This window comes from Marmota marmota, unplaced genomic scaffold, assembly GCF_001458135.2.
Source record: "Marmota marmota marmota unplaced genomic scaffold, marMar, whole genome shotgun sequence".
NCBI lineage: Eukaryota > Metazoa > Chordata > Mammalia > Rodentia > Sciuridae > Marmota > Marmota marmota.
In genome coordinates, this window is record NW_026000093.1 from 28,420,199 (window position 1) to 28,445,048 (window position 24,850).

The 24,850-nt window shown below is 35.2% G+C and overlaps 1 protein-coding gene and 1 long non-coding RNA gene across 5 annotated transcripts in view; one reads left to right on the top strand and one right to left on the bottom strand.

Annotated features, from left to right (window-relative positions):
* Window positions 1–1,797, bottom strand: part of Il7 (interleukin 7) — a 78,753-nt gene extending 76,956 nt beyond the window's left edge. Inside the window, exon 1 of one of the 3 annotated variants that reach the window (XM_048783090.1) lies at window positions 1,143–1,175. Coding sequence is in view for 2 of the 3 variants with exons in the window: in XM_015485892.2 (XP_015341378.2) it covers window positions 1,143–1,152 (10 nt within the window). In the remaining variant the exon portion in view is untranslated. Of the gene's footprint in view, window positions 1–1,142 lie in introns of all 3 variants that reach the window. The other 2 variants (XM_015485892.2, XM_015485891.2) reach the window with 2 other exon arrangements.
* Window positions 1,798–1,812: 15 nt separating this feature from the next.
* The window catches only part of LOC125610585, a 29,798-nt gene continuing 6,760 nt past the window's right edge, over window positions 1,813–24,850 (top strand). The window contains exon 1 of one of the 2 annotated variants that reach the window (XR_007340591.1): window positions 1,813–1,943. This is a non-coding gene — a long non-coding RNA (uncharacterized LOC125610585). The remainder of the gene's footprint in view (window positions 1,944–24,850) is intronic. The other variant, XR_007340592.1, reaches the window with a different exon arrangement.

Here is a 24,850-nt window from a genome sequence, read left to right on the forward strand (position 1 = left end):
CCCCCCCCCCTTTTTTTTGTTACTGAGCTATTTCCCCTAGTTATGTCAATTCTAGGTGTTTTAATATCTATGAGATGGGAAATGAATCTTGATCTAACAGAATAGTCACGGAAGTACACAGAGCATCAAAAGGAAGAGCAGAAAGCTGGCTCCCTATTCTTCCACCTTCTCCCACAGGTCTTCTAGCTTAATGAAGTGCTTATAGTAAAACATGCCAATTTCCCTAAGTAGATCCTCTCCCCTTACATACCTTTCTCCTCTGTTTAATTCCAGTATTTTTAATTTATTTATGTTAGCCCCTTACATTAGCCACATGGCTGCCAAATGGGATCCAACCCACGTTAATTCTGTCCTTCTCCGTTTTAAGTCCTTTTTCCGCGGAAATAAAATCTAGCAGATATCATCAGGGGTTTAGAATTTAGAAGGAAATCTATTTAATCCTGCCTCCATCAAGGATCGAGCATATAGGACAAAGCAACGTCTGGCTATTTTCAATGCAAATTGCAGGACATGAGTTCCCAGCAAACAGCGCAGGGTACAGCCCCAGATGGAAACTCCCAGCCCCACTGAGGGGGAAAAAAGGGGTTTTACGGAGACCTGTCCCTTAGGGCTTAAAAGCGCGTCCCCAGGGAGCTTCGCTTTCAGTTCTCTAGGAAGTTCGGAGCTGCAAGAACCCAGCTACTCACTCGCTGAACCCAGGCTGCCTGTAAGTAACTTCGCGCTGCCTGGAGCACGGGTAGGGCTAGTTTGGCTCAGTGTTCGCCCAGGGCGACGCTAGCTAGGGACAGACAGACTTTCTTTGGAAGTCACTGACTACCTCTGAGATCTGGCTGTAGGTTGCCCCTGCTGAGCGGCGCGGAGGTTGCAGCGCTTAGTCTCGGGACAGAAGGTAAGCCTCGGGACTGCTTTTCACAGCTCGCTAGGGACAGCAAACCCAGATGCAAATGACTACGGACCATTGTACTCAGGAGTGGGTAGCGGCTGACCACGGGAGAGGCAGTGTTCTCTGCAGGTCCAAAGTGCAAGCCGGGCTATTCCCGGACGTGCCTTGGCTCTGGGGGGTGGGGAGAATCGCAGCGCGTCCGGGAGTCCCCAGGCGCGCTTGGCGCGCGAACTTGTGCGCCCGGGAGAAGAGCGCTTACCATGGAACATTGTCTGCGGGAGGTGGGCGTAGTCATGATGACCGCAACTGCAGCAGGAGCACGCTGTCACCCATAATCACTCCCAGGACCATGGTCTTCCGCGGAGGTGACACAAGTCCGCGCTGGATAGGCCAGTCTCTGCAGCTGGTTTCTTTCACCCGCGGCGCGCCTGTTGTTTCATCCATCCCAGGAGGGGCGGCACACATCACAGACTGGCTCTGTGCTTTGCCTTTTCCATAACTTCCGTAGGATCAGCCGGCAGTGTACTTTCAGTTTCTTCTTTCGGCTTGGTCTGTAGGATCAATCTTTAAGTTTATCCTCTGGACGCCTTTACCATCTCCTCACTGTTGGGCGCCCGTGTTCTTCCTTAGCACTTCCCATGCAGCTGGACCAGGACCAGAGGGAGGTGCAAATTTGCCAAGTACCGCAGGAGAAATCAGGTGGCCTTCTGATTCAGAGCGATTCAGGGTAAAAGACTTTTCAGATGACTTGGCAACTCTTGGGCCACCGAGAGCTAAAACCATTGGTTGCTAATGTGTCCCCGAAAACCACAAATGTGCAGGGCGAAAGCTGGGCAATTGCAAGTGGACGCCACAGAGGAGGCGTCGCCGCTTCTACCGCGGATGTGACAAACGTTGCCAAGTCATCTTATAAAAAAAGGAAGTGAAGAATGATTAAGAGGATCACGCCCTCTGCCTCTCCAATCTCTCTAATCAGTTTCTTTCTCTCTCTTTTGTACATGTACATACTCAGGTGGGACCTTAAGGAAAAACAATTCTGCTGCCCCACCTAATCGGGTAGGTAAGTGCTACCTTTAGATAATCAAAACTCAACTAAAGTGGAGGACATGGAAAATTACTATAACTTCCACATGTGTATCTGACATGGATGGCTAATAATTCCAACTATCCATTTTGATTGTGTGTCACAGAGGAGTTAATTTCTTCTTAGACCTGAATTACCTAAGTATTTCCTGCTTTAGTTTTGTTTCTGCTACTATTTTGCAGAAATCCTGCTTAAATGAAGGTGGGTTATGTAAACCAGTAATGATAGGGATAAAGGTTATTGTTTATTTAGCATTTGCTCTGTGCCAAATATTGTGTTAAGCATTTTACATATATTGTCCCATGCAAACCTTTCTATGAGGTAGGATATTTTCTTATTTGCACTTCACATATGTGAATCAGACACTTCTTTAAGTGATATGCCAGTTTACTTAGAGAGAATTAAGACAAAAACAAAAAAAAAAATACAAAACCCTGCTACATTCTGGCTCCAAAGTTCATGTTGAGAATCCTTGTGTTAGAAGGAAGACCTTGCAAACAGTACAAGTAAATAGAAATTGATGCTGGGAGGGTGATGACGACATGTGGGCGTGCCCCTGCCCCACAGTGGGGAACTCAGGAGAGGTTTCTGGAGTTGTGACTTCTAAATTGACACTTGAGCAGGAATGAACTTGGATTTGGTAAAGAGCTTCTGTAATAGTGTAGCAAGGAAAAGAGACAAAGAATAAGGAGGGAGATAAAGAAAACAGCAATGAATTAGAGAGTTAGACAACTGACTCAAGCCTGAAACTTGGATCTTTTGATTCCTCTTATCTTTTTTTCCCACAACCAATTTATTGGCAAGTCCTGTCAGTGCCACCTCCAAAATAAACCCTGCCAGATGACTACAAAGGCTGTCCAGGGAATCTTCCAGCTTTCCCTCTCTCCCAAAACCCCTTCTCAGAGAGGCATGATACCTGATTGCACTTCTCACCCTCTGACCACTTCCCACTGTGTACCAGGTCCTCAAGGCCCTCTGTGATGGGATCCTACCACACTCTCTGTTACCCATTTCAACCTCATTATGCTGCAGTCATATAGGCCTTTTCTTCCCTGTGCCCAGGGAAGCTTGCTTCCATTTAAAGCAGTGTGTAAGCACATGGTTGGCATTCAGTATTGCTAATTGACAACATGAGAGAGAATGATGGCATGAAAATTGCTCTGTGGCAATATTGTGCTAAGCATTTTACATATATTGCCCCAAATATGCAAAACTTCCTGTGAGGTAGAACATTTTCTCATTTGGCTTCACAGGGGTGGAATCAGAGACTTCCTTAAGTAAATGTGACAGTTTACCTAGCAGAATTAGGACAAAAATAGAGAATGTATAGTGAAGGCAGAAAGGAACTAGAAGAAAAGTGGAAGAGACAAGGGAAACAAATGAGACCAGGAGACAGAACAGAATGGGAAAAGCCAACTATTTCTATTTTTTTTTTTTTGGAACTAAATGAGGAGTAGGGAGTAGGGAGAGATGAAGCTGAAGTGACTGTTGAAGATAAATTCTATAACAAAGCATGCCTGGGTTACTAATTAGTTATTTAAATCTCTGACAGAAGCATGGAGGCATGTAATGACTCATGGCTTGCTCTTTTTCCCCCTTCTTCTGTTTTCAAACATTTCAGGGACAGAATACAAGAGCATCCATCAACAACTTGCACAGGAGGAAATCTGTCTTCCTTTTTGCAATCACCATAAAGCCTGGCAGAATAAGGGCCTTTGCATAAGCAAACTTTGGGGGAAAATATTTAGAGTTCCAGGAGAGATGTAAATTTCTCACTGGACACTGCCTTTTGAAGAGAATATTCTGAAAGCATTTGGGATTTTTATGATTATGTTAATAGATGCACCTTCTAACTACATCAAATTATAGAGAATTCTATCACAAAATCAATATCATTTGTAAAAATTCCCAAAGCCTTAAGTTAGCTATTGTAATTTTGATTAACTGAAAACAATTATTTATCTCACAGATGGGAAAGGATAAAGTTTTTTTTTTAAATTGCAAAATTGCTAATGATTTATGATTAAAGAAATGGAGCAGTTATTATTATGCTTGCTCATAGAACCAATGAATTGTGCAAAAAAGCCAAAAAGGAGACAAATATAAATTTTATGAATTATTATCATTAAATTTTAAAAGGGAAGATAATATTCTTATAATAGAAAAATATTGAAATGAAATGATGTCAACCTAAAGAGAAAATTGTTGTAAGTTAACCAATTTCTTTTTAATATTCTACAATCTGCAGTCAAAATGGTCAATTATTTTTAACCTGAATATATTTTCCTATTAACTGTACTATCTTTGTCCAACTTAATATGACTACTCTTTATAGGCTGGAATCTGAATTCTATATAGTGTACTAACCCTAGATATTTTCTGAAGTTCCTGTGATTTAATTTTCCAACCAAATATTAAACTTGTTTCAAATACACACATGCACGTACACAGGCATGCTCACGCAAAGACAATGTTAGGGACATGGGCTCTATGTAGTTCTGCAGGGTCTTGTGCTTTGAAGGACCCCTCTTTTGTTTACTACTCTGCTGTCACTGTGTTGAAATTCTTAATTATTTTTTAACATTTTCACTTTGCACTGGGTCTCACAAATTTTGTAACTGGCCATGCACTCTACAAATGTTGTTACACATGAATAACGATGTATGTCTTTAAGGTAGCTTCAGTCTGGTGTGAAAAGCAAATGTTAAATTTGTAATTCCAAAAATGAAAAATGTTTGACAAGGAAAAGATGGCATGTTATTTTAAACCAGAGATTTAAGATAATTTTAATCCATTTTGTAGTGAAATAAGGGCCCAGAAAAAGTTAATTGACCTTTTTCAATGGAAACAAAGCAACTATAGGAGTGAATAACCTTTAACTCTAGATCTGCTCTGTTTGATTTCCAAGTCTGAGCTTGGGAGAAAATTTTGAATCTTATCAAATGACTACTAGGCATTTATTTACATGGTCATGTTTTTTTCTTGTAGCATTACTGAACAAACCATACATTTAACATAATGCTGAATTTAAATTGCTAATATTGGGATTTTGCGATTCTACTTATAGTCAGGGTATGTTTGTACTTCACATTCAACTTGAATTGGTCTAGTTTTGTCAGATTTTGCTAACTTCATAGTAGCAATTGGAGGATCATTGTTTGTAAAAGTTGCATTAAAGCTTTCTATAAACTATTTTTCTCTGGAAGACTTACTGGAGAATTCAAAAATAAATCATACTTCATTTTATGGAACAAAATTCAGCTATAGGATGAGACTGTCAGTTTTGAGTATTATAAGAGTCAAAATGAAAAGGTTTGTTCTCAAGGCTTAATCAAAATGGCCCTGTCAGAATGTCAGGAACTCTGTTGGAGATGTACATGTCAGCATACTGGTGATGGCCAGAGTCATGGAAATGAATGAAATTACTCAACCTGAATGTTAGAAAAAGAAAACTTGTGCCTGGAGGAATATTGAAATACAGCACCACCGGGTAGATGGGGACAGTGCCTACTGGCAAGTAGTGGCAGAAAAGTCTGAAAGTCAGGAGTCAGCACCCCAGAAGGCAAGGGAGGACAGAATTTCAAAACAGAGTAAGTAGTTAGTGTTTCCAGAAGTCACAGAGAGGTTGAGCAAAATAAATGTTGAAAAGTATGTCTACTAAATTTGGCAGAGCAGAGATTATCCATGGTTCTCATGGCAACAGTTTGAGAAGAGCAGTGTACATAGATTTGTGGGGAGCGAGGGAAGAAGGAAATAAAGTGAGAGGGAACAACTTTTTCAAGATGTATGGTAACAATAAAAGGAAGAGAACAATGGTTTGAAAGGTTAGTAAGGCATAATGGAAGCTTTAGTTATCAAGGAGTACTTGAGAATACTTACTAATTAATTAATAAAAAGGTTTAGTCCAAGTAGGAGAGGATGACTCAAAGAAACCAGAGATGGCTGACTTTCTTTTCTTATATTCTCTTCATTTTTGTTTCCTTTTTAATTTTTTCCCTTAAACTTTATAATTCTAAAGTTCTACCCAATGTCTAATTTTATACTCTTTTAAGGTGATCCTTATGATAATCACTTGTATATTGCTGGAATAATTGTCTAAAAGAGAAATCTAATATTCCCCAAGTTGCCTATCTGAGTGAACAGCAGCTATAGCTTATGTAGTTTGCATTATGTGACCCTTTTGTATGTCAGTAATGTGTTGTTGGCAATCAAAACTTTCTTTTATATGCCAGATTTTAGAGGAACTATGCTCTTAACATTTATAAAAAAATAAGTAGAGAAGATTACACCTATAACAATTTTCTTCATGCATAGTATTTGAAATAAATGGAAAAACATTTTGCTTAAGTGCATGGACAAATCCCTTTATATTATAAATTCACTATATGAGAATGTTGGGTTGTTTTGGGGAGACAGCAGTGACTGTCTCACTCAACTTAAAATTCTCTGAAGTCAACAGGATGCCTTTCAAGTTACAGACTCTATCCAGGTATGACCTGTGGAAAACAGAAACATCAAATACACAGATCTTGGCATGCTTTCCTTATAGATAATCAGTATCTCAGTGATGTTAACATCAAAGAATATTACAGTACCAATTACTGACTGACATGGATATGGCAAAATTCTAATATTTAATAGAAATTTAGAGTATTTGTTCAATGTGGAAAGTCATCTTTTTTGAATCCCTTTATTGTTAGGTTAGAAAATTAGTGCAGTCTTCTTCCCCTTCCAGCAGATTTGTTCCAGCATATTTCCTATTACCTTGGACTCTTAGTTACATCCATTAACTCATATATATGACATGGAATGATTAGATGTTTTGCAGAAGTAATGAAGTTAACAAACATCAACCTAAGTGGGATGTGGTGGTACATGTCTGTAATCCCAGCTATTCTTGAGGCTAAGGCAGGAGGATCATAAGTTCAATATCAGACTAGGCAATTTAGGGAGACCCTGTCTCAAATTAAAAATAAAAATTTAAAAAGGGACTGGGGTGTAGCTCAGTGGTAGAGTGCCTCTAGTTCAATTCCCAGTACTATAAAAATAAATAAGTAAATAAGTAGATAAATAACAATCTAGAAAGATTTTTGTACCTTCCTGAGTTCCTGGGGTACTGGTTTTGCTCTATGCCAATTATGTTTTAATTAACTAGCATCTGAAAAACCTGGAACTACATTCACATGAACACAAAAATTGTCAAGAGACTTAAATACTAAGCCATTGAATACGGTGTGTCAGACAATGATTTCTTCAAACAAGGGAGTAGAATGTCATTATTTCTTGAGTAACATGTCCTATTAAATGGTGGCGGTATTCTGTGATTTTTCTTATTCCTTTTACCTTGTCAGCAATTCTCCTTAATTTTTGACCCAGACGTTTTCTTCTCATGTCTCTTTATTAGATTTTTTATGACCAATTAGTTTTTTGATTTTCCTTTGTAAGACATTACTTCAAACAGTGAAATGTGAAATTTTCTATTTCTTCTTATTTGTGTTTTTCAAAATAATACATCATTTTCATTCTCTGAGACCTTTAAACTTTTATCTAGATTGGATAAATAGAATCACTTTGATTCTAATTCTAAACTAACCCAGATTATAACTTTTCAATTCTAAAGTCAAGTCCATGAAATTAAGGACCATTTACTAAATACAAATAATGTTTTTACACATTCATCTAATAGGTTTTCTTTTTAAGCTTTTCAGTATATATATTTTTTCTCTTTGTTTTCATGCTCTTTTGGCCTAAAATGACACCTAATCAATAAACAAAACGAAACTGAATATTATTGCATGCACTGTGTATGCATTCAAAAATGATCTAACAATTGGGACTAGAGGTGTTTTGCAGGCATTCTTCAATAACAACAATATTTAAATCAGCAACTTTAAAATCCAAATGCATCCAAACCAAATCAAAACAAAACATCAAAACTGAGGATTTCCAACAGTCACAAAGATCAGTATCCAAGTGCAAAAAAAAAAAAAAGTTTGCAAAGTTCAAAGAAATCTCATAATATTGAATCTATAAAAGCACCAGGAAATATCAATTAATCAGGTCAAATTCAGTTTTGTCCCTGTGCTGCTTTAATCTCTGTAGAAACTACTGTCTTTTTACTTTAGATTTCCCTAAATCTTTGTAGGCTCTTGATACCCTTAATAAACTCTTGTTTCATTGAATCGATTTTTATTTTTTTTAGTGTGAGGCAAGCACTCTGCCACTGAGCTACATCCCCAGCTATTTTGACTTGAAAGTGACTTAATACAAATTCTTTTTTTTATTTTTCATATAATGTCTTTATTGAATATTAAATTGCAAAAGGAGATAAGATTTATGGCAAATCTGTTCTTGCAAATAGACCTTTTTGGCAGATCATTTTGCTAATTTCCATTGTTTAAGTGCAGCTAAATCACTATACCATATCAGTAAATGGAATTATCTGGAACTTTGCTTTCCCATGACAATAAGTTCTGACTCAAACAATATGTATCACCTCCCCTTCAAAAGCTAATGTGTTTTAAGCATGATCCCCAGTACAGCAAGGTCAGAGGTCAGAGCTCTAATCACTGCTTAAAAGCCTCATCTTTGGAACTTACAGCACTGGGGATCATGTTTTCATGAAAGGAGCTTTTCAGGGGACACTTCATATCTAAGCCATAGCAGTCCCCTGTGTGAAATAGGTTGACTGTGTTGAAACTATATTGTAATTGTTTGAACAATTTTATCCTCACAATGTGAGATCATTGAAGGCACAAGTGACTGTCCTATGTGATGTGTTTTGAGCCTAGCACAGTGCTTGTCTTGCATCAGATGTTTGATGTGTGGTTTCAGGATGAGTGGATGGCTTCTTGTGTTATCACATGAGTCATGTGACTAAGTTTTCTGTTTCCTAATGACAGACACCTATCTTGGTGGTTTTATTCTTAAGCCCTGTCCCCAGACATCAGGGACACTCAGTAAGAAAATAACCAATATCACATTAGAGGAAAACACATTTATGATTCTGGTTTCATCAACTGGTAAAGAAGATACAGATTAATTAGAATACCTCACTCTTCAGAAATTCAAGTTGTGAAATGGCTCCACCTTTTAGATACGTTCAATCTAGTCGTATATTTAAAAAACAAACCCACTGTTAGGATTATATCATTCCTATTCTATATCAACAATGGTTAAGTAGCATAGAGATATGTTCAAAACATAGCTCTAAGTATGTGGGTCACCCTATCATAAGTTGTTTAATATCCACAAACCTCATAAAATCTTGATAGAACAACACCATAAAGATGAGGCTTTCTTTTTTTCTAAAATGGTCTTCAGATGGATCTAATATTAGCCAGACGTGCTTGTGTATGTGTTCTACATTGAGAAATAGATATGCTAAAATAGGACCATGAAGAAGAAGGTAATTTAGTTAAATATAGATAGCCTCTTACATGAAACATTTATATCAACCTTTCCCTTTAAATAATACGATTAAATTGAAAATGTTTAATTTTTATTATAAGATCAGCTTTTAGTTGCTTTGTGTTCCTCTGATACTTCCCCAAAACAAACAAGACATTTCAAATTGAGGAAAGTGACTCTAAATAGTATTCCAGAATTGCTTGGCTTTATTTGCAACATTTGGTTGATGGGAATTATTTAGTAACAGCAATATTTCTGATGACTAATAGTGGTTTCTAGGTGGCATTGTAAATAAAAATTGTAAGTGTCTTAGAGATGGAAGGTTATGTTGCATAAATTGAGTCCATAAAATATGCTTTGTAAACTAGTGTAGGTGTCAGTTTTCTTGTTAATTTTGAAGTTTATTTGTGTTTTGTAATTGTGAATTTAAAATACATTTTCTATAAATTGGATGAACAATAATTTAATGATTTTCATACTACATTAATGGACAAATAAATATTTGTACTTATTTGTAATTCATGTTTAAACTCCTCCATGTTATTCAATATATTTTTAATACTTTAAAGTATACCCTGAATATGAAATATTTCAGTAATGCTGATAGGGTAGAGGGCCACAGAAGGAAACTGTGTTCTAAAACTAACAATTTATGTTGGGCCAGGTACACATTGAACAGCAGTATGAGTATTTGTATATTATGTATCTCACTTATTAATATAAGATGTTATGAATATTTAACAAAGTGTAAATTTTATTTTCTGATTTTTTTTTCATTTCAACATTACCTAGGGAGTTTATGTACCTATTTTATAATCATGCTAACATTCCTCAAAATGTTCCTTGGAAAGTTCTCTTACAGTAGGTTTCAAGAGTCTCCTGCACACTGTATTTAGAATTATTGTAGTTTAATAAGGTGTTTGATTTTTGAAAACATGGGGAAACAATTTAGAAACAAAAAATAGATTTTGGAATTGGGGAAAAATCATGACTGAATTTGGACAGTTTCCCAAATTCAAATGCCTCCAAAAGCCAGGTAGGTAATACAAACCGAGTGCCTTGAGCCTTCTGGGGACTATAGTGGCTAGAGAGCTCAGTCCTTGTCTAAAGGTCACTAGAATGCAAGATCAGCATCACCCAACTTTCCAGTCTGGCAGGCTAGGCTGAAAATTGGCATATTTTACTGGACCTTCCCAATTGTCAAATGTTGGCTCAGTTCTTTAAGTACTTGATTTGTAATCGCTGCTTTACAATAATCCCTTTTCATAGAGTTTATACCCTGTACAGGTTCTACTTGAACTTTCCATGCATTCAAATTTCTGTGCAGAGAGTGTTTTTCTCACTAGTTTATTTATAGCATATGACAAAGAGTGAGAGCAGAGTACACAGAAATCATATGGTCTCCCCCAAATGAAATAGCATTTGCTCTCTACCTTAAACTCAAATGATTTTCTTTGTAGCATTTATCAACATTTGATACACTGTATCTTTACATATTCATTTATTGTCTTTTTTCCTAACACTATGGCACAAATTCTAGAAGAAATTTTAATTGGTGTTTTTTTTTTTAGTTCCTAGAACATAAATGGGCAAATAACAGACCATTAAAAGTCTATTGAGTGTGGAATGTGAATATTCCACAGATAACCAACTATAGGTGTGAAATAACCAAAGAATTATGCATGCTGGAACTGACTCATCCTTGCTTGTGAGAAATGATTTTATGAATATATTCTCAGCTCTGCATGGAGAAATGTCCCATTGGTTGCTAAGGTCATCATAGTGTGATTAATTTCACCAAGGAAATTAGCAAATGATACAAATATTTTATCATGTACAGCATAACACTGGATACAAAAGTTGTGAAATACTGATCAAAAGAAGCCCTTTCTAATATTTAAAGCTTTCCAGTAAAGGGATGACTTGTCTGACAGGGAGTATTTATCCTGGTGAAAGAGTCACTTTTTTGAGACTACACATGGTAAAACTTTTTCAGGTAGTAGAATTGCTGGATCATAGGATATGGTGCTCTTTGAAAATAACCTGCCCCTCTTCCTTTGAAAATAACCTGCCCCTCTTCCTGTGGCTACTTTGAAGAATTTTCCGACTGTCAATGGTTTTTCTAAAGTTTTACTCTGCTATTTCTTTTCTTTTTTTTAAATATTTATGTTTTAGTTGTAGTTGGACACAATGTCTTTTATTTATTTATTTATTTTTGTGTAGTGCTAAGGATCGAACCCAGGGCCTCCCACGTGCTAGGCATGCACTTTACCACTGAGCCACAGACCCAGCCCTTAGTGTGGTATTTCTAACTGTGGATTTCTTTCTATTTATATTGCTTAAAATTTATAAACCTTCTTAAATCTATGGTTCAATATCTTTAAAAAGTTCAGAAAATCTTAGCTATTATTCTTTAGATATTTTTCTACCACATTCTTTGTGTTCTGTTCCTGGATTTATCCTTTTTCATTGTTCCATCAAAGTCTCCTGTGTGTCCTATATTTCTATTTCTTTGTTTTCGAATACTTCACACTATTTAGTTTCTTCTAATCTTTCGTCCAGTATTATCATTTTTTACCATGTCTAATCAAGTAGTAAAACTATAGACATTTTTTTCAAAGTTACATTTTTTTTTGTTTTTGATTTTGATTTGGCTCTTTTATCAAATCTTCTGTTATTTTTAATAGTTTAAAGTATCCTGTTGAAATATTTAAACTTTAAAAAAATTTATTGAATAAAATAAACATGTTTCATCATGTTAAATTTCATTTATGATAAGATTAGAGTATCCAGTGTCTGTGGATGTTTCTTTCTGCTTTTGTTTCTGTTTGGTTTCACTCACGGGTTCTTGTTTCTTTGTATGCCTGGTAGTGTTTGCATGCTAGACATTGATTTTGAAAAATTATTTGTAAAATTAATTAAGAGTTCTAGAATGAAGGGTATCTTCCTCCCGAGAGGAATTTTGTTTGCTTTTTCTGTGTTACTGGAGGCACTTCCAGTCTGAGGCCATCTTAATCTGAATTCATGCTTTAGTATTTCTCAGAATGTCCTGAGGATGGAAAGGAAGCTAAGTTTATACAAGCATTGGTTTATTTGGTTATTTCTTACAATGAAGGTATAGCTTTTTGGTGTCTCTGTTTAAAACAGTGAATAATTAGTCATTTTTGGTAGGATCAGACTTCAACTTTAATTCTATAGGCTCATGAGATCAAAAAAAGTTCAGCTGAACTTCAGAGCTTTTCCTTTGCATTGTTAGCCCTACCACTTTAGCTCTTGTCTTCTCTCTCAATTTTTCTACTTTCTTGTTAGTGTAAAGGTGCTTTGAAGATTTTATTTTTATTTCATTTAATGTTTTTATATTTCTACATTTGGAAGATTTTTGTGGACTCATTTTCTCCATTACCCTAAGTAAGAGATCAATATTTTGATAATTTCCCTCAATATATTCTTATCCTTATTTTACCCTTATACTTATAAAGAATAGTTTGCTTGGGTATAGAACTCCTTGTGAAAATAATTTTCCTTAGAGATTTTTACCTTAAGGCATTCTCCCAGGTCTTCTAGACTAAATATGCTTCAGAAGTTTAATTCTGATCTTAGTTTCAGATGTGACCATTTCTTGTCAGTGATTCAGTAAAAATTACTAGAATCATCTCTTTATCCCCAGTATTCTGGATTTCAGATAATGTGCTTCTCCATGTGTTTTACTTCATTTGTTATATGTTAGTCTATCAAGTCTGGAGACTTATGTCTTACAATTGTGGCAGACTTTCTTTTATAATTCTTATCCTTAATTTTCTTCCTCTCTGGCCCTTGATCTCCCATTAATCAGATAATGGACTTTCTGAGATAATTTTCTGACTTTCTCATACTTTGTCTTTCATTATCCACTCCTTTTTTGTTTTAATATATGAGAAACATTTTTATTTAATTTTCCTAGCCTTCTACTGAATTCTAAATTACAACTTATATTTTTTTATTTCCAAGAGTTTTTATTCTTTGTTCATTCTTTTATATAGAGCCCTGCTCCTTTTTGGTGGCTATAATGTTTGTTTTTTTTATGTTGATAAGATTTAAGTGTTTATTTAAATGACAGATTTAATGTTCATTTTCTGCATGGATTATCTTCATTTATTTGAGTCCTCCCCTTTTAAAAATTGTGTTCTCTATTCCTCTTGTTAAAAGCAGAGAAGGTTCTTCCAGTTGCTATAAGCCTGGGTAACCAGAGGGAGGTATAGAGGTCTAACCTTTAAGTGCTCAGACTTCTCCTTAAACCCCTTAATTTATGCCTTTCACCATTATCCTTCTTCCTCTCTGCTTTCTGTTCCAAAGTTTACTACCTTGGTTCTCCAAAAAATAAAATTTCAGACCCTTGGAAGGGGATGGGAAGATGAATGAAACAGTCTCTGCATATTTCTGTGTGATAGGGCTGTGGGACTGGGCTCAAAATAAGCTACAATATAGTGTCTGGACTTTTAGCTAAACCCTTTACTCCTACCTTCCACAGAACTTGAGAAAAGGCCTTCTATTAAGGAGAACCTATTCTCTTCTAATTTATATCTTCTCTCCAGGTACTCTTCTGCTTACAGTTTCCTTTACTCTGCTAAGTCAGTTACCATGTCCGATATTTCAAAAATTTGTTGACATGTCTCAGGTGTTATGTTTCCTCCTGCTTTCAATATTTTTGTGGAATTTTTGTAATGTTTTTTAAAAGAAATTTTTTAAAAATCTAGTTTAGTTGTTGATAGACCTTTATTTTATTTATTTATATATGGTGCTGAGAATCAAACCCAGTGCCTCACATAATGCCAGGCAAGTGTGCTACTGCTGAGCCACAGCCCCAGCCTGAATTTTGTAATTTTTATGTCTATAAATTTTGGGAAATTTTTAGTCAGTCATAGCAGAAATAAATGCATGCTTCTACCTGTCATACTTAAGAAAGCAGGTGAAATTATAGGTTTCTAAATGCTGAGATCTCCCAAACTTTGTCATGTTCTTTTATAGCCACTTTATGCTTATTTTCAGATCCACATTTCCAATTCAATTTCAGTTCTGCTACTACTACTACTACTACCACCACCAACACCACTAGAAATGATTAAAGGAAAACACTTAAATAGCACTTATTAAATGCCTGCCTTCTTTTAAGCACTTGGCATGTTTTCTCATTTAAGCCTTCACCTTCTGAAATAGTGTAATAGTTATCTATTGCCACAATAATGCTGTGTAATAAACCACTCTAAAACTTAAAATATATATAAAAATTGCAAATTACAAAAGTCATTGTGCTGATCTGAGCCAGGTTCAAAAGACATTGACTGGGTTCCATCCCTGGTCCACTGACTCATTGGGTGGGAGTGGGGTCTGTAGGATGCTTTGTAAACTATGTGACCCATCTGTGTATGGTCCATTTTTCAGAAGGCTGTACTGGTTTTACCACATGGTTATAGCAAGGTTCCAAGGAGAAAGAGTGGAAGCACACAATGCCTCTTGAAGCCCAGCCTCAGGTCACCTAACTCATTTCTTACATATTCTTTTTTTTTCAATGTCTATTTTTATTTATTATCTTGCAAGCATATTATACATAAAGGAGTTAATCTGAATGTCCTATGTACAGAAGTCACAGTTCTTACCCTCTAGAACTTTACATACCACTTGAGACATAGCAAAGTTAGAAACTAAAACTGCTCAAGAGAAAAAAAATGTGACTAATCCTTTAAGTAATTTAACTCAAGACTCCCATTTTAACACTGCATGATTTTCACATATAATATTGTTTTAAAGATTCAATAATATGAAAAAAAGAAAACATAAGAATTCAATTCTATTAGAGAAATGGTGGAATAATAAAGAAAGGAAGATGATGAAAGTGGCAAAAGAATATACTGAATTCACGAAGGTAAAAGGTATATGAACATCTTATTGACATATGAGAGTACATAAATCATTATACAATCTCTTCAAAAGTTACTAAGACAATCCAATATCACAACATTACTTTCCCTAAAATTACAAGATGCTGATTTTTATTTTACACTCATACAACTCTTCATACAAGATAGTGCAAATTTTAACATTTTAACCACAACTGGTAATTCTACTCCCCCTCAAGAATTATAATAGGTACTATTTCACATAATTTAAAAGAGGAAAGCTCTGCTCTATTTATTGAATAGTTTTATATCTCTGATAGCCACTATCTGAGTGATTACACTACTGAAATTTAACTTCTAATGTAGTGTAGGCTTCTTTTATCAATAAAAGTACTTCCTGATCTATTTTCCCTCAGTGACTTATAGCTCTGTAATAACTTGAGTAATATTGCTGCCATTATCTTCTATGCTTTTGTATGTCATTTCTCACATATTCTATTGGAAAAAACAAGTCAAAACACGAGCCCAAGTTCAAGGGGGTGGGGGAAAGACTGCTTCTTAATAAGAAATTCTACAAAGTCAATGTACTAAGTATAGGAGTAAAGAACTAGGGCCACTTTTTACATTTCTCCCCAGGATGGGTATTATTTTTAAGATAAGGAGACATTAAGATAAGAAGACATGACTTCAAGGTCATGAACTAATGAAATTGTGGCAGTCCAGTGTCAGCATGTGTTCTTCACTCCTTAGCTGTATCTTTTCCCTCTCTCAATTCAGATATCAAATCAGTTCAAAGAGTGATAGAGGAAAGGCAGAAGATGGTAAAAATGTTTTGAAGTTACTCTACAGAAAGAATAAAAAGATCCACACAAAGAAGGAAAAACCGTGTCACTACCAAAAGATGACACTAACAATCCTACTCCCTTTGTGAAACCAGGCTTGGTCTGCATGTAGCCTGTGCATGTCTGAAAGAGAAGTTCTACTATTGAAGGTGGTTGACTTACTGGAGGTTGCAGCTTGTGGGAACCCGTCTCATCACTTTAACTGGAAGGAGGCCACAGTATAGAAATAATTTGCTTACATGGATAAGATCTTGGTGGTATGAAAAGCTAAGAAAAGGGCGTTTGCAATTTCTTCTACCAGCTGTAATAATAGCTTTAAATTCTGCAGCTTGGATGAATAAGTTGGTTTGATACTTAGTTTTTATAAGATGTGCACATGATATAATGAGTGAACATAAGAGAGATTCTCAAATGTGTTATGTGGTTCGTATTCTTTATATTTAACATTTTTCCAAAATTCTACTTTCATTATAGTCTGTAATAGCATCTTCCTTGAACCCTCACTTCCCAATTTTTCTACCTTCATTTCTTTACAGCAGCCATAGTAATCTGACAAAATGCATATGTGATCATAGTACTCTTTTTGCTTAAACATCTTCAGAAATCTCTGTATGTTCAGAAAATATTATTTCACTATTATTTTGAATATTCATTCTTGGCATTATTAGTGAATTGGAACTTTCATATATTTATTGATCATTTATTTTGTTACTTATGATATTTAGTATTTCTTCAATAAAATGGCTATTCAAAGCCTGCCTATTATTGTATGAGGCTATTCATATTCATGTTCAGTGAGAAACTTCAGAACCTTAAGGATTTTTACCAGATGGCTTCTTTTTATCTTCCTTATAGTTTTCCATTCTTTCTCTTCCAGATAATTACCTTGCAAAATTCCAAATGCCTCATACACTCACAGGTCTTTCTGCCTTTGCTCACCTGATGTTTTTATAAGAAATATCTTAACCCAGTACATTTTTGCTCTCTCCCTGCTCCTTCCCCTCATCCCTTCTCCTTCCATCCTTCATTCCTTACTCTCTCTCTCTTCCTCCTTCTCTTCCTTTCTTTATTTCTTTTTCTTCCATTCTTTCTTTATTTTTCTTTCTCTTTCATGTTTGTCAATTTGAGAACTGGGAAGAGAGAGCAATGCTACAATTGGAAAGACATGTGACTAGTGTCAGCCAAAGTGACTGGGAACAAAATGACATGTCATTTCTGTACTAAGGGCAGAGAAAAGATTATATGACCTTTTGGTCTTCTCTCATACCTCATAGCTGAAAAGGTTGCAGATTCCAATTGGAAAATCTATAACTTGGTAGGATGCTCCCTCAGTTTGGATCCCTATTTGACTTTGAAACAAATTCCTCCACCATTTCCTGCGATAAACTTTTAATATGAATAAAAAGTCAATTTTCTTGTATTAAGTTACTGAGATTTGGGGAATGATGTAGTGCCACATAATAAACTAAACTATCATAAAATATTATGTCACTATTATTTTGAATATCCATTCTTGGCATTATTAGTGAATTGGAACTTACATATATTTACTGAGCATTTATTTTGTTACTTATGATATTTAGTATTTCTTCAATAAAATGGCTATTCAAAGGCTGCCTATTTTTGTTTGAGACTATTCATATTGATTTAAGTTATATTAAACCTTTATACCATTGATGATAAAATAATATTTCCAATTTATTAGTTGCCTTTTAATTTTTTGATATATTTCAATACTCAAATGTTTTAAAATAATCTATAAGTGTTAAAAATATTTTGGTTTTCTCATTTTTATAATAAAATGATAGAATGATGTTTCTGTTTTTTTTAAATTTCCTCTTTTTAAAGCATGAAATTCTGCAGTCTATTTTGATTTGTCTGTTTTTGATTGTTTTCTTTTTAAATTTTTGTTTTTTCTAATATACATAACAGCAGGATACATTTTGATTCATTTTACAAAAATGGACCACAAGTTTTCATCTCTCTAGCTGTACATGATGTAGAGTCACACCTTTTGTGCAATCATGCATGTACCTAGGGTAATGACATCCATCTCATTCCACCATCATTCCCACTTCCATGCCCCCTCCCCTCACCTCACTCCCCTCTGCTCAATCCAAAGTTCCTCCATTCTTCCCTTGCCCATCCCACCTCCTCGCATTATGGGATCAGCATCCATATATCAGAAAAAAAATTTGGCCTTTGGTTTTTAGGGATTGGCTTATTTCACTTAGCATGATATTCTCCAACTGTATCCATTTTACCTGCAAATGCCAGAATTTTATTCTCTTTTAATGGTGAGTAGTATTCCATTGTGTATATATACCACAGTTTCTTTATTTATTCATCTATTGAAAAGCATCTAGGTTGGTTCCACAGTTTGGCTATCGTGAATGGAGCTGCTATAAACATTGATGTGGCTGCATCACTGAAGTATGCTGATTTTAAGTCCTTTGGATATAGACAGAGGAGTGGGATATTTGGGTCAAATGGTGATTCCATTCCAAGTTTTTAAAGGGATCTCCATACTGCTTTCCAGAGTGGTTGCACCAATTTGCAATCCCATATTGTGATTTAACTTGGTGCATGCTGTTTAATAGGGACATAGTAATGAATATGTTCATCTTAAAATTTAACTTGACTCCTCCTCCTAATTAAAAGACAGTTTTAGTGGTGTATTTCTGAATTATTTTTTAATCTGCCTTCTTGGGATATTATTCCACTTGGTTAAGTGAAATAATCTAATAATTTACAATTGTGGAGACTTTCATTATGCTTTGACATAAATGGTACAGTTAGTGAAAATTTCTCACTATGTTTTCAGTTACATGGTACAGGTTCTAATATTTATACTAGGATGTAGTAATGTTCAGTTCTTTCACCAACACATGTAGATGCTCCTCCTTTGCCACAAAGGTCTGATAAGGACCACAAGATCTAAAGAGTCTACAAGACAGATTTTACACATTGTAATCAGAAGTGTGTCTGAGTGGTGATGTCTATGTGTGAATGGAGGGGAAAAAACAGAGAAACAGAGATGCAGGGGGTGGGTTTACTTACCAAATCAATAGTCTTCTGCTTTAATAGAAAGTATTTCTCTTTTGTAAGATAGATCACCCATCCTGCTTTTCCCAAACTCACCTTGAAAGAATTTTTAGTGCTTCTGGGTTGTAATGGTTCTGGAAAGAAGGCATATGGGTCTACCTAGTATCAACAACAAAGAAAGCTGGTGAGAGCAGCCATATTATCAGTTTTCTGTATCTGTAGAAAATACCAAATCCTACAGTGCTAGCTCAAAATCCTTCTAACCATTTGAATTTCCCAGGAAAGCATGGTTGAAACTATACTGGGAATTGGTCAATTGGTTTAATATAAAACCTTTAAGGACAAATTCTTTATGCTTTAAAGATAGGTCTTCTGAATATTGACAGGGTAACATTTCTAAACTTCTCAAGACTTAGAACATTTCTTTAAATAATCTATTTGCATTTCTTTAAATTACATGTTTGAAGATTATTGACTGATTATTTAATGTATGCTAGATATAGTTCCATTGTGATAGTGACTTATAACAGTAATACCCTTGTTGGTATGTCATTTTGGAAATATATGAGTGAACAAAATACCAAATATTTCTGCCCTTATGGAGCTTCTATTCTAGAAGCTATAAAACATAATAAATAACCTAGTTACATGATGTATAAGACGGCTATGTGTACTATGAAGAAAAGTAAATATATGTACAGGATCTGGAGAATACCTAGAGCATGAGAAGCTTCTATGGTACAGTGCTATGTGAGCAAAGAGAGACCCTTCTGGATAAATGGAGCAAAAAAAATGTGAGAACATTTTGCATTAAGAAGAGGTATGATTCTGGAATTAACTGAAGGTAGAGACATCGGCATTTGCTAACAGATTGGATAGAGGATTTAGAACAGTAAATGCAAAGGCTCTGAGGTAAAGAGTTTCATCATTCCAGGAATACCAGGAAATCCACTGAAGCTGAAGCCAAAGGATAATCAGGATAAGAACAACAGGAGAGGAGGTCAGACAGGCAATGATGGGGCAAGATGTGCAGGGCTTCATAGGCAATTGTAAAGATTTGAAATCTAAAGTGGAAAACCGTCTATTTAAGGTTGTAAGTTTACAATTAAAAAGGTTTACTCTGGCTGTCTTGTTGAAAACAGGCTGGAGTGGGTTAAGGGTGAAAGTAGGAAAACCAGTTTGGAGAATGTTGTAATAATCCCGGTGAGAGAATTTAGTGCTTAGTCCAGGATGCTAACAATGAGGGTGTTAGGGAGAGGTTAGATCCTATATGTAATTTGAAGGTACAGTCATCAGTATTTGTTAACAGATTGGATGTAGCATATGAAGAAAAGAGACACATCAAGGAGAAACTTAAGGTGTTGTGTCTGAGCAGCTACCTAGATGGTAATTCCATTAAGTGAGATGAGGAAGGGAAACAGCAGTTAGAAGAGAATATCTGCTATGGGGCTGTTAATCTAAAGTGCAGTTGTCATGTTAAATCCTTAGATATGTGGATATGGAGTTCAGGGGAGAATAGTAAGTTGCAGACATAAACCCATGACCGGGTGATATTGAAGGTAATGAATCTCTATGGAATCACCTTTGCCAGTGAAGGTAATTAGAGGAAAGTTGCAGTGAGGCACCTGGGTATTGAAAGGTTTGGAAGAAGAGGAAGGGCTAGCAAAAGCAGCAGAGGAGGAGAGTCAATGGGGGAGGGAGAAAATCAGGAGCAAGTCTTGAAAGCCAATTAAGATTCATTTCCACTGCAGCTAGCTGATGGAACGAAGTGAAAACTGAGAATCTGTGAGTCGTTTTAACAACCTGGAGGTCATTGGAGGTTTTATCTATGCAAGGTTCAGTGGAGGGGCAAAGGCAGGAGAAAGAGGAATAGTGGTGTACAAGGGCAGAATCTGAAGGGAGAGATGGGTCCAGAGAGTTGAAGGTGTGTGTTCTTTTTAAAAAACTTAATATGTAAGAAATAACAGCATAGTTGTATGGTAATGGATATGACCCAGAGCAGAGAGGGAACTGAAGTTTCAAGGGAAAGAAGGGACATTTGAAGAGCTGTTTCCTTGGGTAGGCTAGGTTGAAGGCATCCTTGTGATTAATTGGGGGTTGGCTTTAGATGAGAATGTGGGCAGTTTGTCGGTAATAACAGGAAAACAGATCATGTGAGGAAGTTGTTACTGCATATATAATGATGGGAACCCGTGAGGGTGTCTTCTGATGTTTCATTATTTTTTTTTTCCTACAAAGTAGGAAGCACATTTGTCAGCCAAGTGTGACAATAAGCAGATAGAAGAGGCTTGAAGGAAGGAGGAGAGAAACATTCTAGAAAAGAGTCATCTAGGAGAATGGATGAGGAATGTGGGGTGGGCATGCAGGAGAGGTGTCCTCATGGCTTGGGGAAGCTGGGCACTCCATGACTAGTCAAAATCACTGCAGTTCTACCCTTAGACTCTCCCTCCTTGCCCCAGTTTCCTGGGAAGTCTAACCAGGATTACTCCCTCACTAAATTGTGCAGTTTTTTTTTTTTTTTTTTTGGTGGGGCTGGGGATTGAACCCAGGGCCTTATGAAGGCTAAGCAACCACTTTACCAGCTGAGCTACATCCCCAGCCCCAAACTGTTCTTGTTGTACTTTTGTGATTCACTTAATATTCTTGTTGCTAATAGTTTGTACTTTGTAACTTAGTCCTTTAACATATTAATAATTAATGTCGACCATTGAAGCAATGTTCAACTAACCTTGCATTTTATAACCAGATTTAAAAGAAGGAACTGTGTTTCTGAATCAAGTTTGTGGATGGGAATTATGGAAACAAGGTTATAAATTAGTCTAGCTATGTGATGAAGAGAGTAATATCTGAACTCGGGCCATGAAAACTTTTAGTCTGGATAGTTTTATGAATGGGCAAGGAGGATATAGATTTTATGAATGTAGAGGAAATGTATACTTTAGCAGTTCTGTTTGTAGATAGATAGGGAGGACATCAGAGGGCAAAGGGACCACTGAAAAGAGAAGCATATTCTTATATATCTCCTTAGCCCAAAATACCATCTTATGGCTATTTCAGAAAAGGCTGTACCAGATGAGAAAAGCTATGTGCATTTTCTATGCCCAGCTAGTCTGAATCCCAAAATCACCATTGACAGATTTTGACTCCAAGCAGAAATTCTTACAGTAAGTAGAGAGTCTTTATTAATATTCCATAATATGCCAAATTAAACAAATATCATTAATAGCTAAGAATGACTCTTTTTAGTGTAACAAAGTGTGAAACAGATAAGAAAAGTGAAGAAAAAACAAAAGAACTATACACTCAAAATTAGAAGTTCTTAAAAAAAATAATTAGAAATCCCGAGTTTTAATCAGAGCTGAGCCTATGATGGAAACCTTAAACAAATCCTATAATATGAGCCCCTAGACTTCTTATTTGAATATGCAGGCTTGAGCCACATGTTTTCAAAGGGCTGTTCTAGTACTAACAAATAATTCTATGAAGTATTTATCACTTATTAAAATAGAATGAGAAAATATGTTGATGTTTATCCTAATGTGCTTTATTCTCCATTGCTAAAGAAAATGGATCTTTAGTTATTTATAATAAAATTAATACATTTTAATAAGCAACAGACAACTGAAAAAGAAGAAAAAAACCACATTTAATTTCATCTCTCACAAATAATGTTTTGATGTACTTAAAACTATTGCATAACACTTATTATTGGAAATGGAATATTTTTATTTTATTTTAATTAGATTTTTGCTGTCGGGAAGCTAGAAATAAAAATATTAATTTCTTAACTGAATATCTTTGCTGAACTCTTATTTTAAATTATTTGTAGTCAATATATTTTTTCTTCCTGCAGAAAACTATTTTATCAGTAAATAAAAATTATTTTATAAATTCTGATCTTTTTAGTTAACTATACTCTGTATTCATAGGAAGCAATTTTCAGCAAAATTTTTGCCTAAAATAATAATAATAATAATAATAATAATAATAATAATAATAATAGAAAAATTCTCCCTGCTAGTTCAACCTTTCAAAACTCTTATTAAAGTTTTTATAAAGAAGTTCAGAAAATTTTAATGTAGATGTTCTATAGATTTTGGCTATTTATGATGATTACAGAGTTTCCTTTGGTTTATTAGGGAGAAATTATACTATCAAGCCTTCAAGCACTGAGCCATTTTTATATTCTGAGGTTGAGCATAAGTTGGTCATGTAACAGAATTTCAGTAAAGGACTGGATTACAAATGTTTAATTTTTTTACCAATTTTGGTTGAGGTAGGTCTGTGGTTTTATTATTTTTAGGCTATTCTGGTTGGGTTTTTTTGTTTGTTTTAGGGTTATATTAACTTTATGTAAAATAGTGTGAATATTTTCTCCTTCCTGTGAACTCGTAAAAAAAATCATACTTAAAATCTGGATGAATTCTCAGGTAATATTGTGTGTGTGTATATAATCTTTTATTTATATACATATATGTATGTTTTATGTATAACATATATCACATATATTTTTGATATGTACATATCTTATGTATATATATAGTGTGTGTAGCTTTTCAGTGTTTCACTCTTGATTTGTCTTTAGACAATTTGATTCTATTTATTTATTAATTATTGTTTTACAGTAGAATGCATTATGACATATGATACATAAATGGATCACAACTTCTCATTCCTCTGGCTGTACATGGTGCAGAGTCAGTTCAGTAGTGTAATTATACATGTATAGGGTAATAATGTCAGTCTCATTCTACAGTCCTTCCCATCCCCACAGCCCCATTCTTCCCCAGACTCTCTCTATACAAACCAAAATTCCTTCATTCTTCCTCCCTCACCCCACTATGGATCAGCATCCAGCATCTACTTATCAAAGAAAACATTCAGCCTTTGGTTTTTTGGGATTGGCTTATTTCACTTAGCATGATATTCTCTAGTTCCATCCATTTTCCTACAAATGCCATAATTTCATTCTTCTTTAAGGCTGAGAAATATTCCATTGTGTGTATGTACCACATTTTCTTTATCCATTCTTCTGTTGAAGGGCATCTAGGTTGGTTCCATAGTTTAGCTATTGTGAATTGAGCTGCTATAAACATTGATGTGGCTGCATTACTGTAGTATGATGATTTTAAGTCCTTTGGGTATAGATGGAGGAATGGGATAGTTGGGTCAAATGGTGGTTCCATTCCAAATTTTCTGAGATATCTCAATATTATTTTCCATAGTGATTACAGCAATTTGCAGTCCTACCAGCAATGCATATGTGTACCTTTTCCCCCACATCCTCACCAACACTTATTATTGCTTGTTTTCTTGATAATTGCCATTATGACTAGAGTGAGATAAAATCTTAGAGTAGTTCTGATTTGCATTTCTTTAATTTCTAGAGATGAGAACACTTTTCCACGTTTGTTGACCGACAATTTGATTCTTCTTTTTCTAGGAAATGATTCTTTCAAGCAGATTTTCAAATTTATAAGCACAAAATTAGGAACTTTACATATAGTAAATAATTTACCTGGGAACTTGAATGGGAATTCCTTATAAATAATATTCTGTATTATTTTATAGGTTTAGAATACCCTTGAAACTATAGTTTCTCTAAATTTTTCTTCTTTTCCAGGAAGTAAACATTTTTGCAAAGAATATGCAAAATCTGTGTTTCACATGCTGTGCTTTCTTCCATATTTTTTAAACTTTTTTTTTTTTTTTG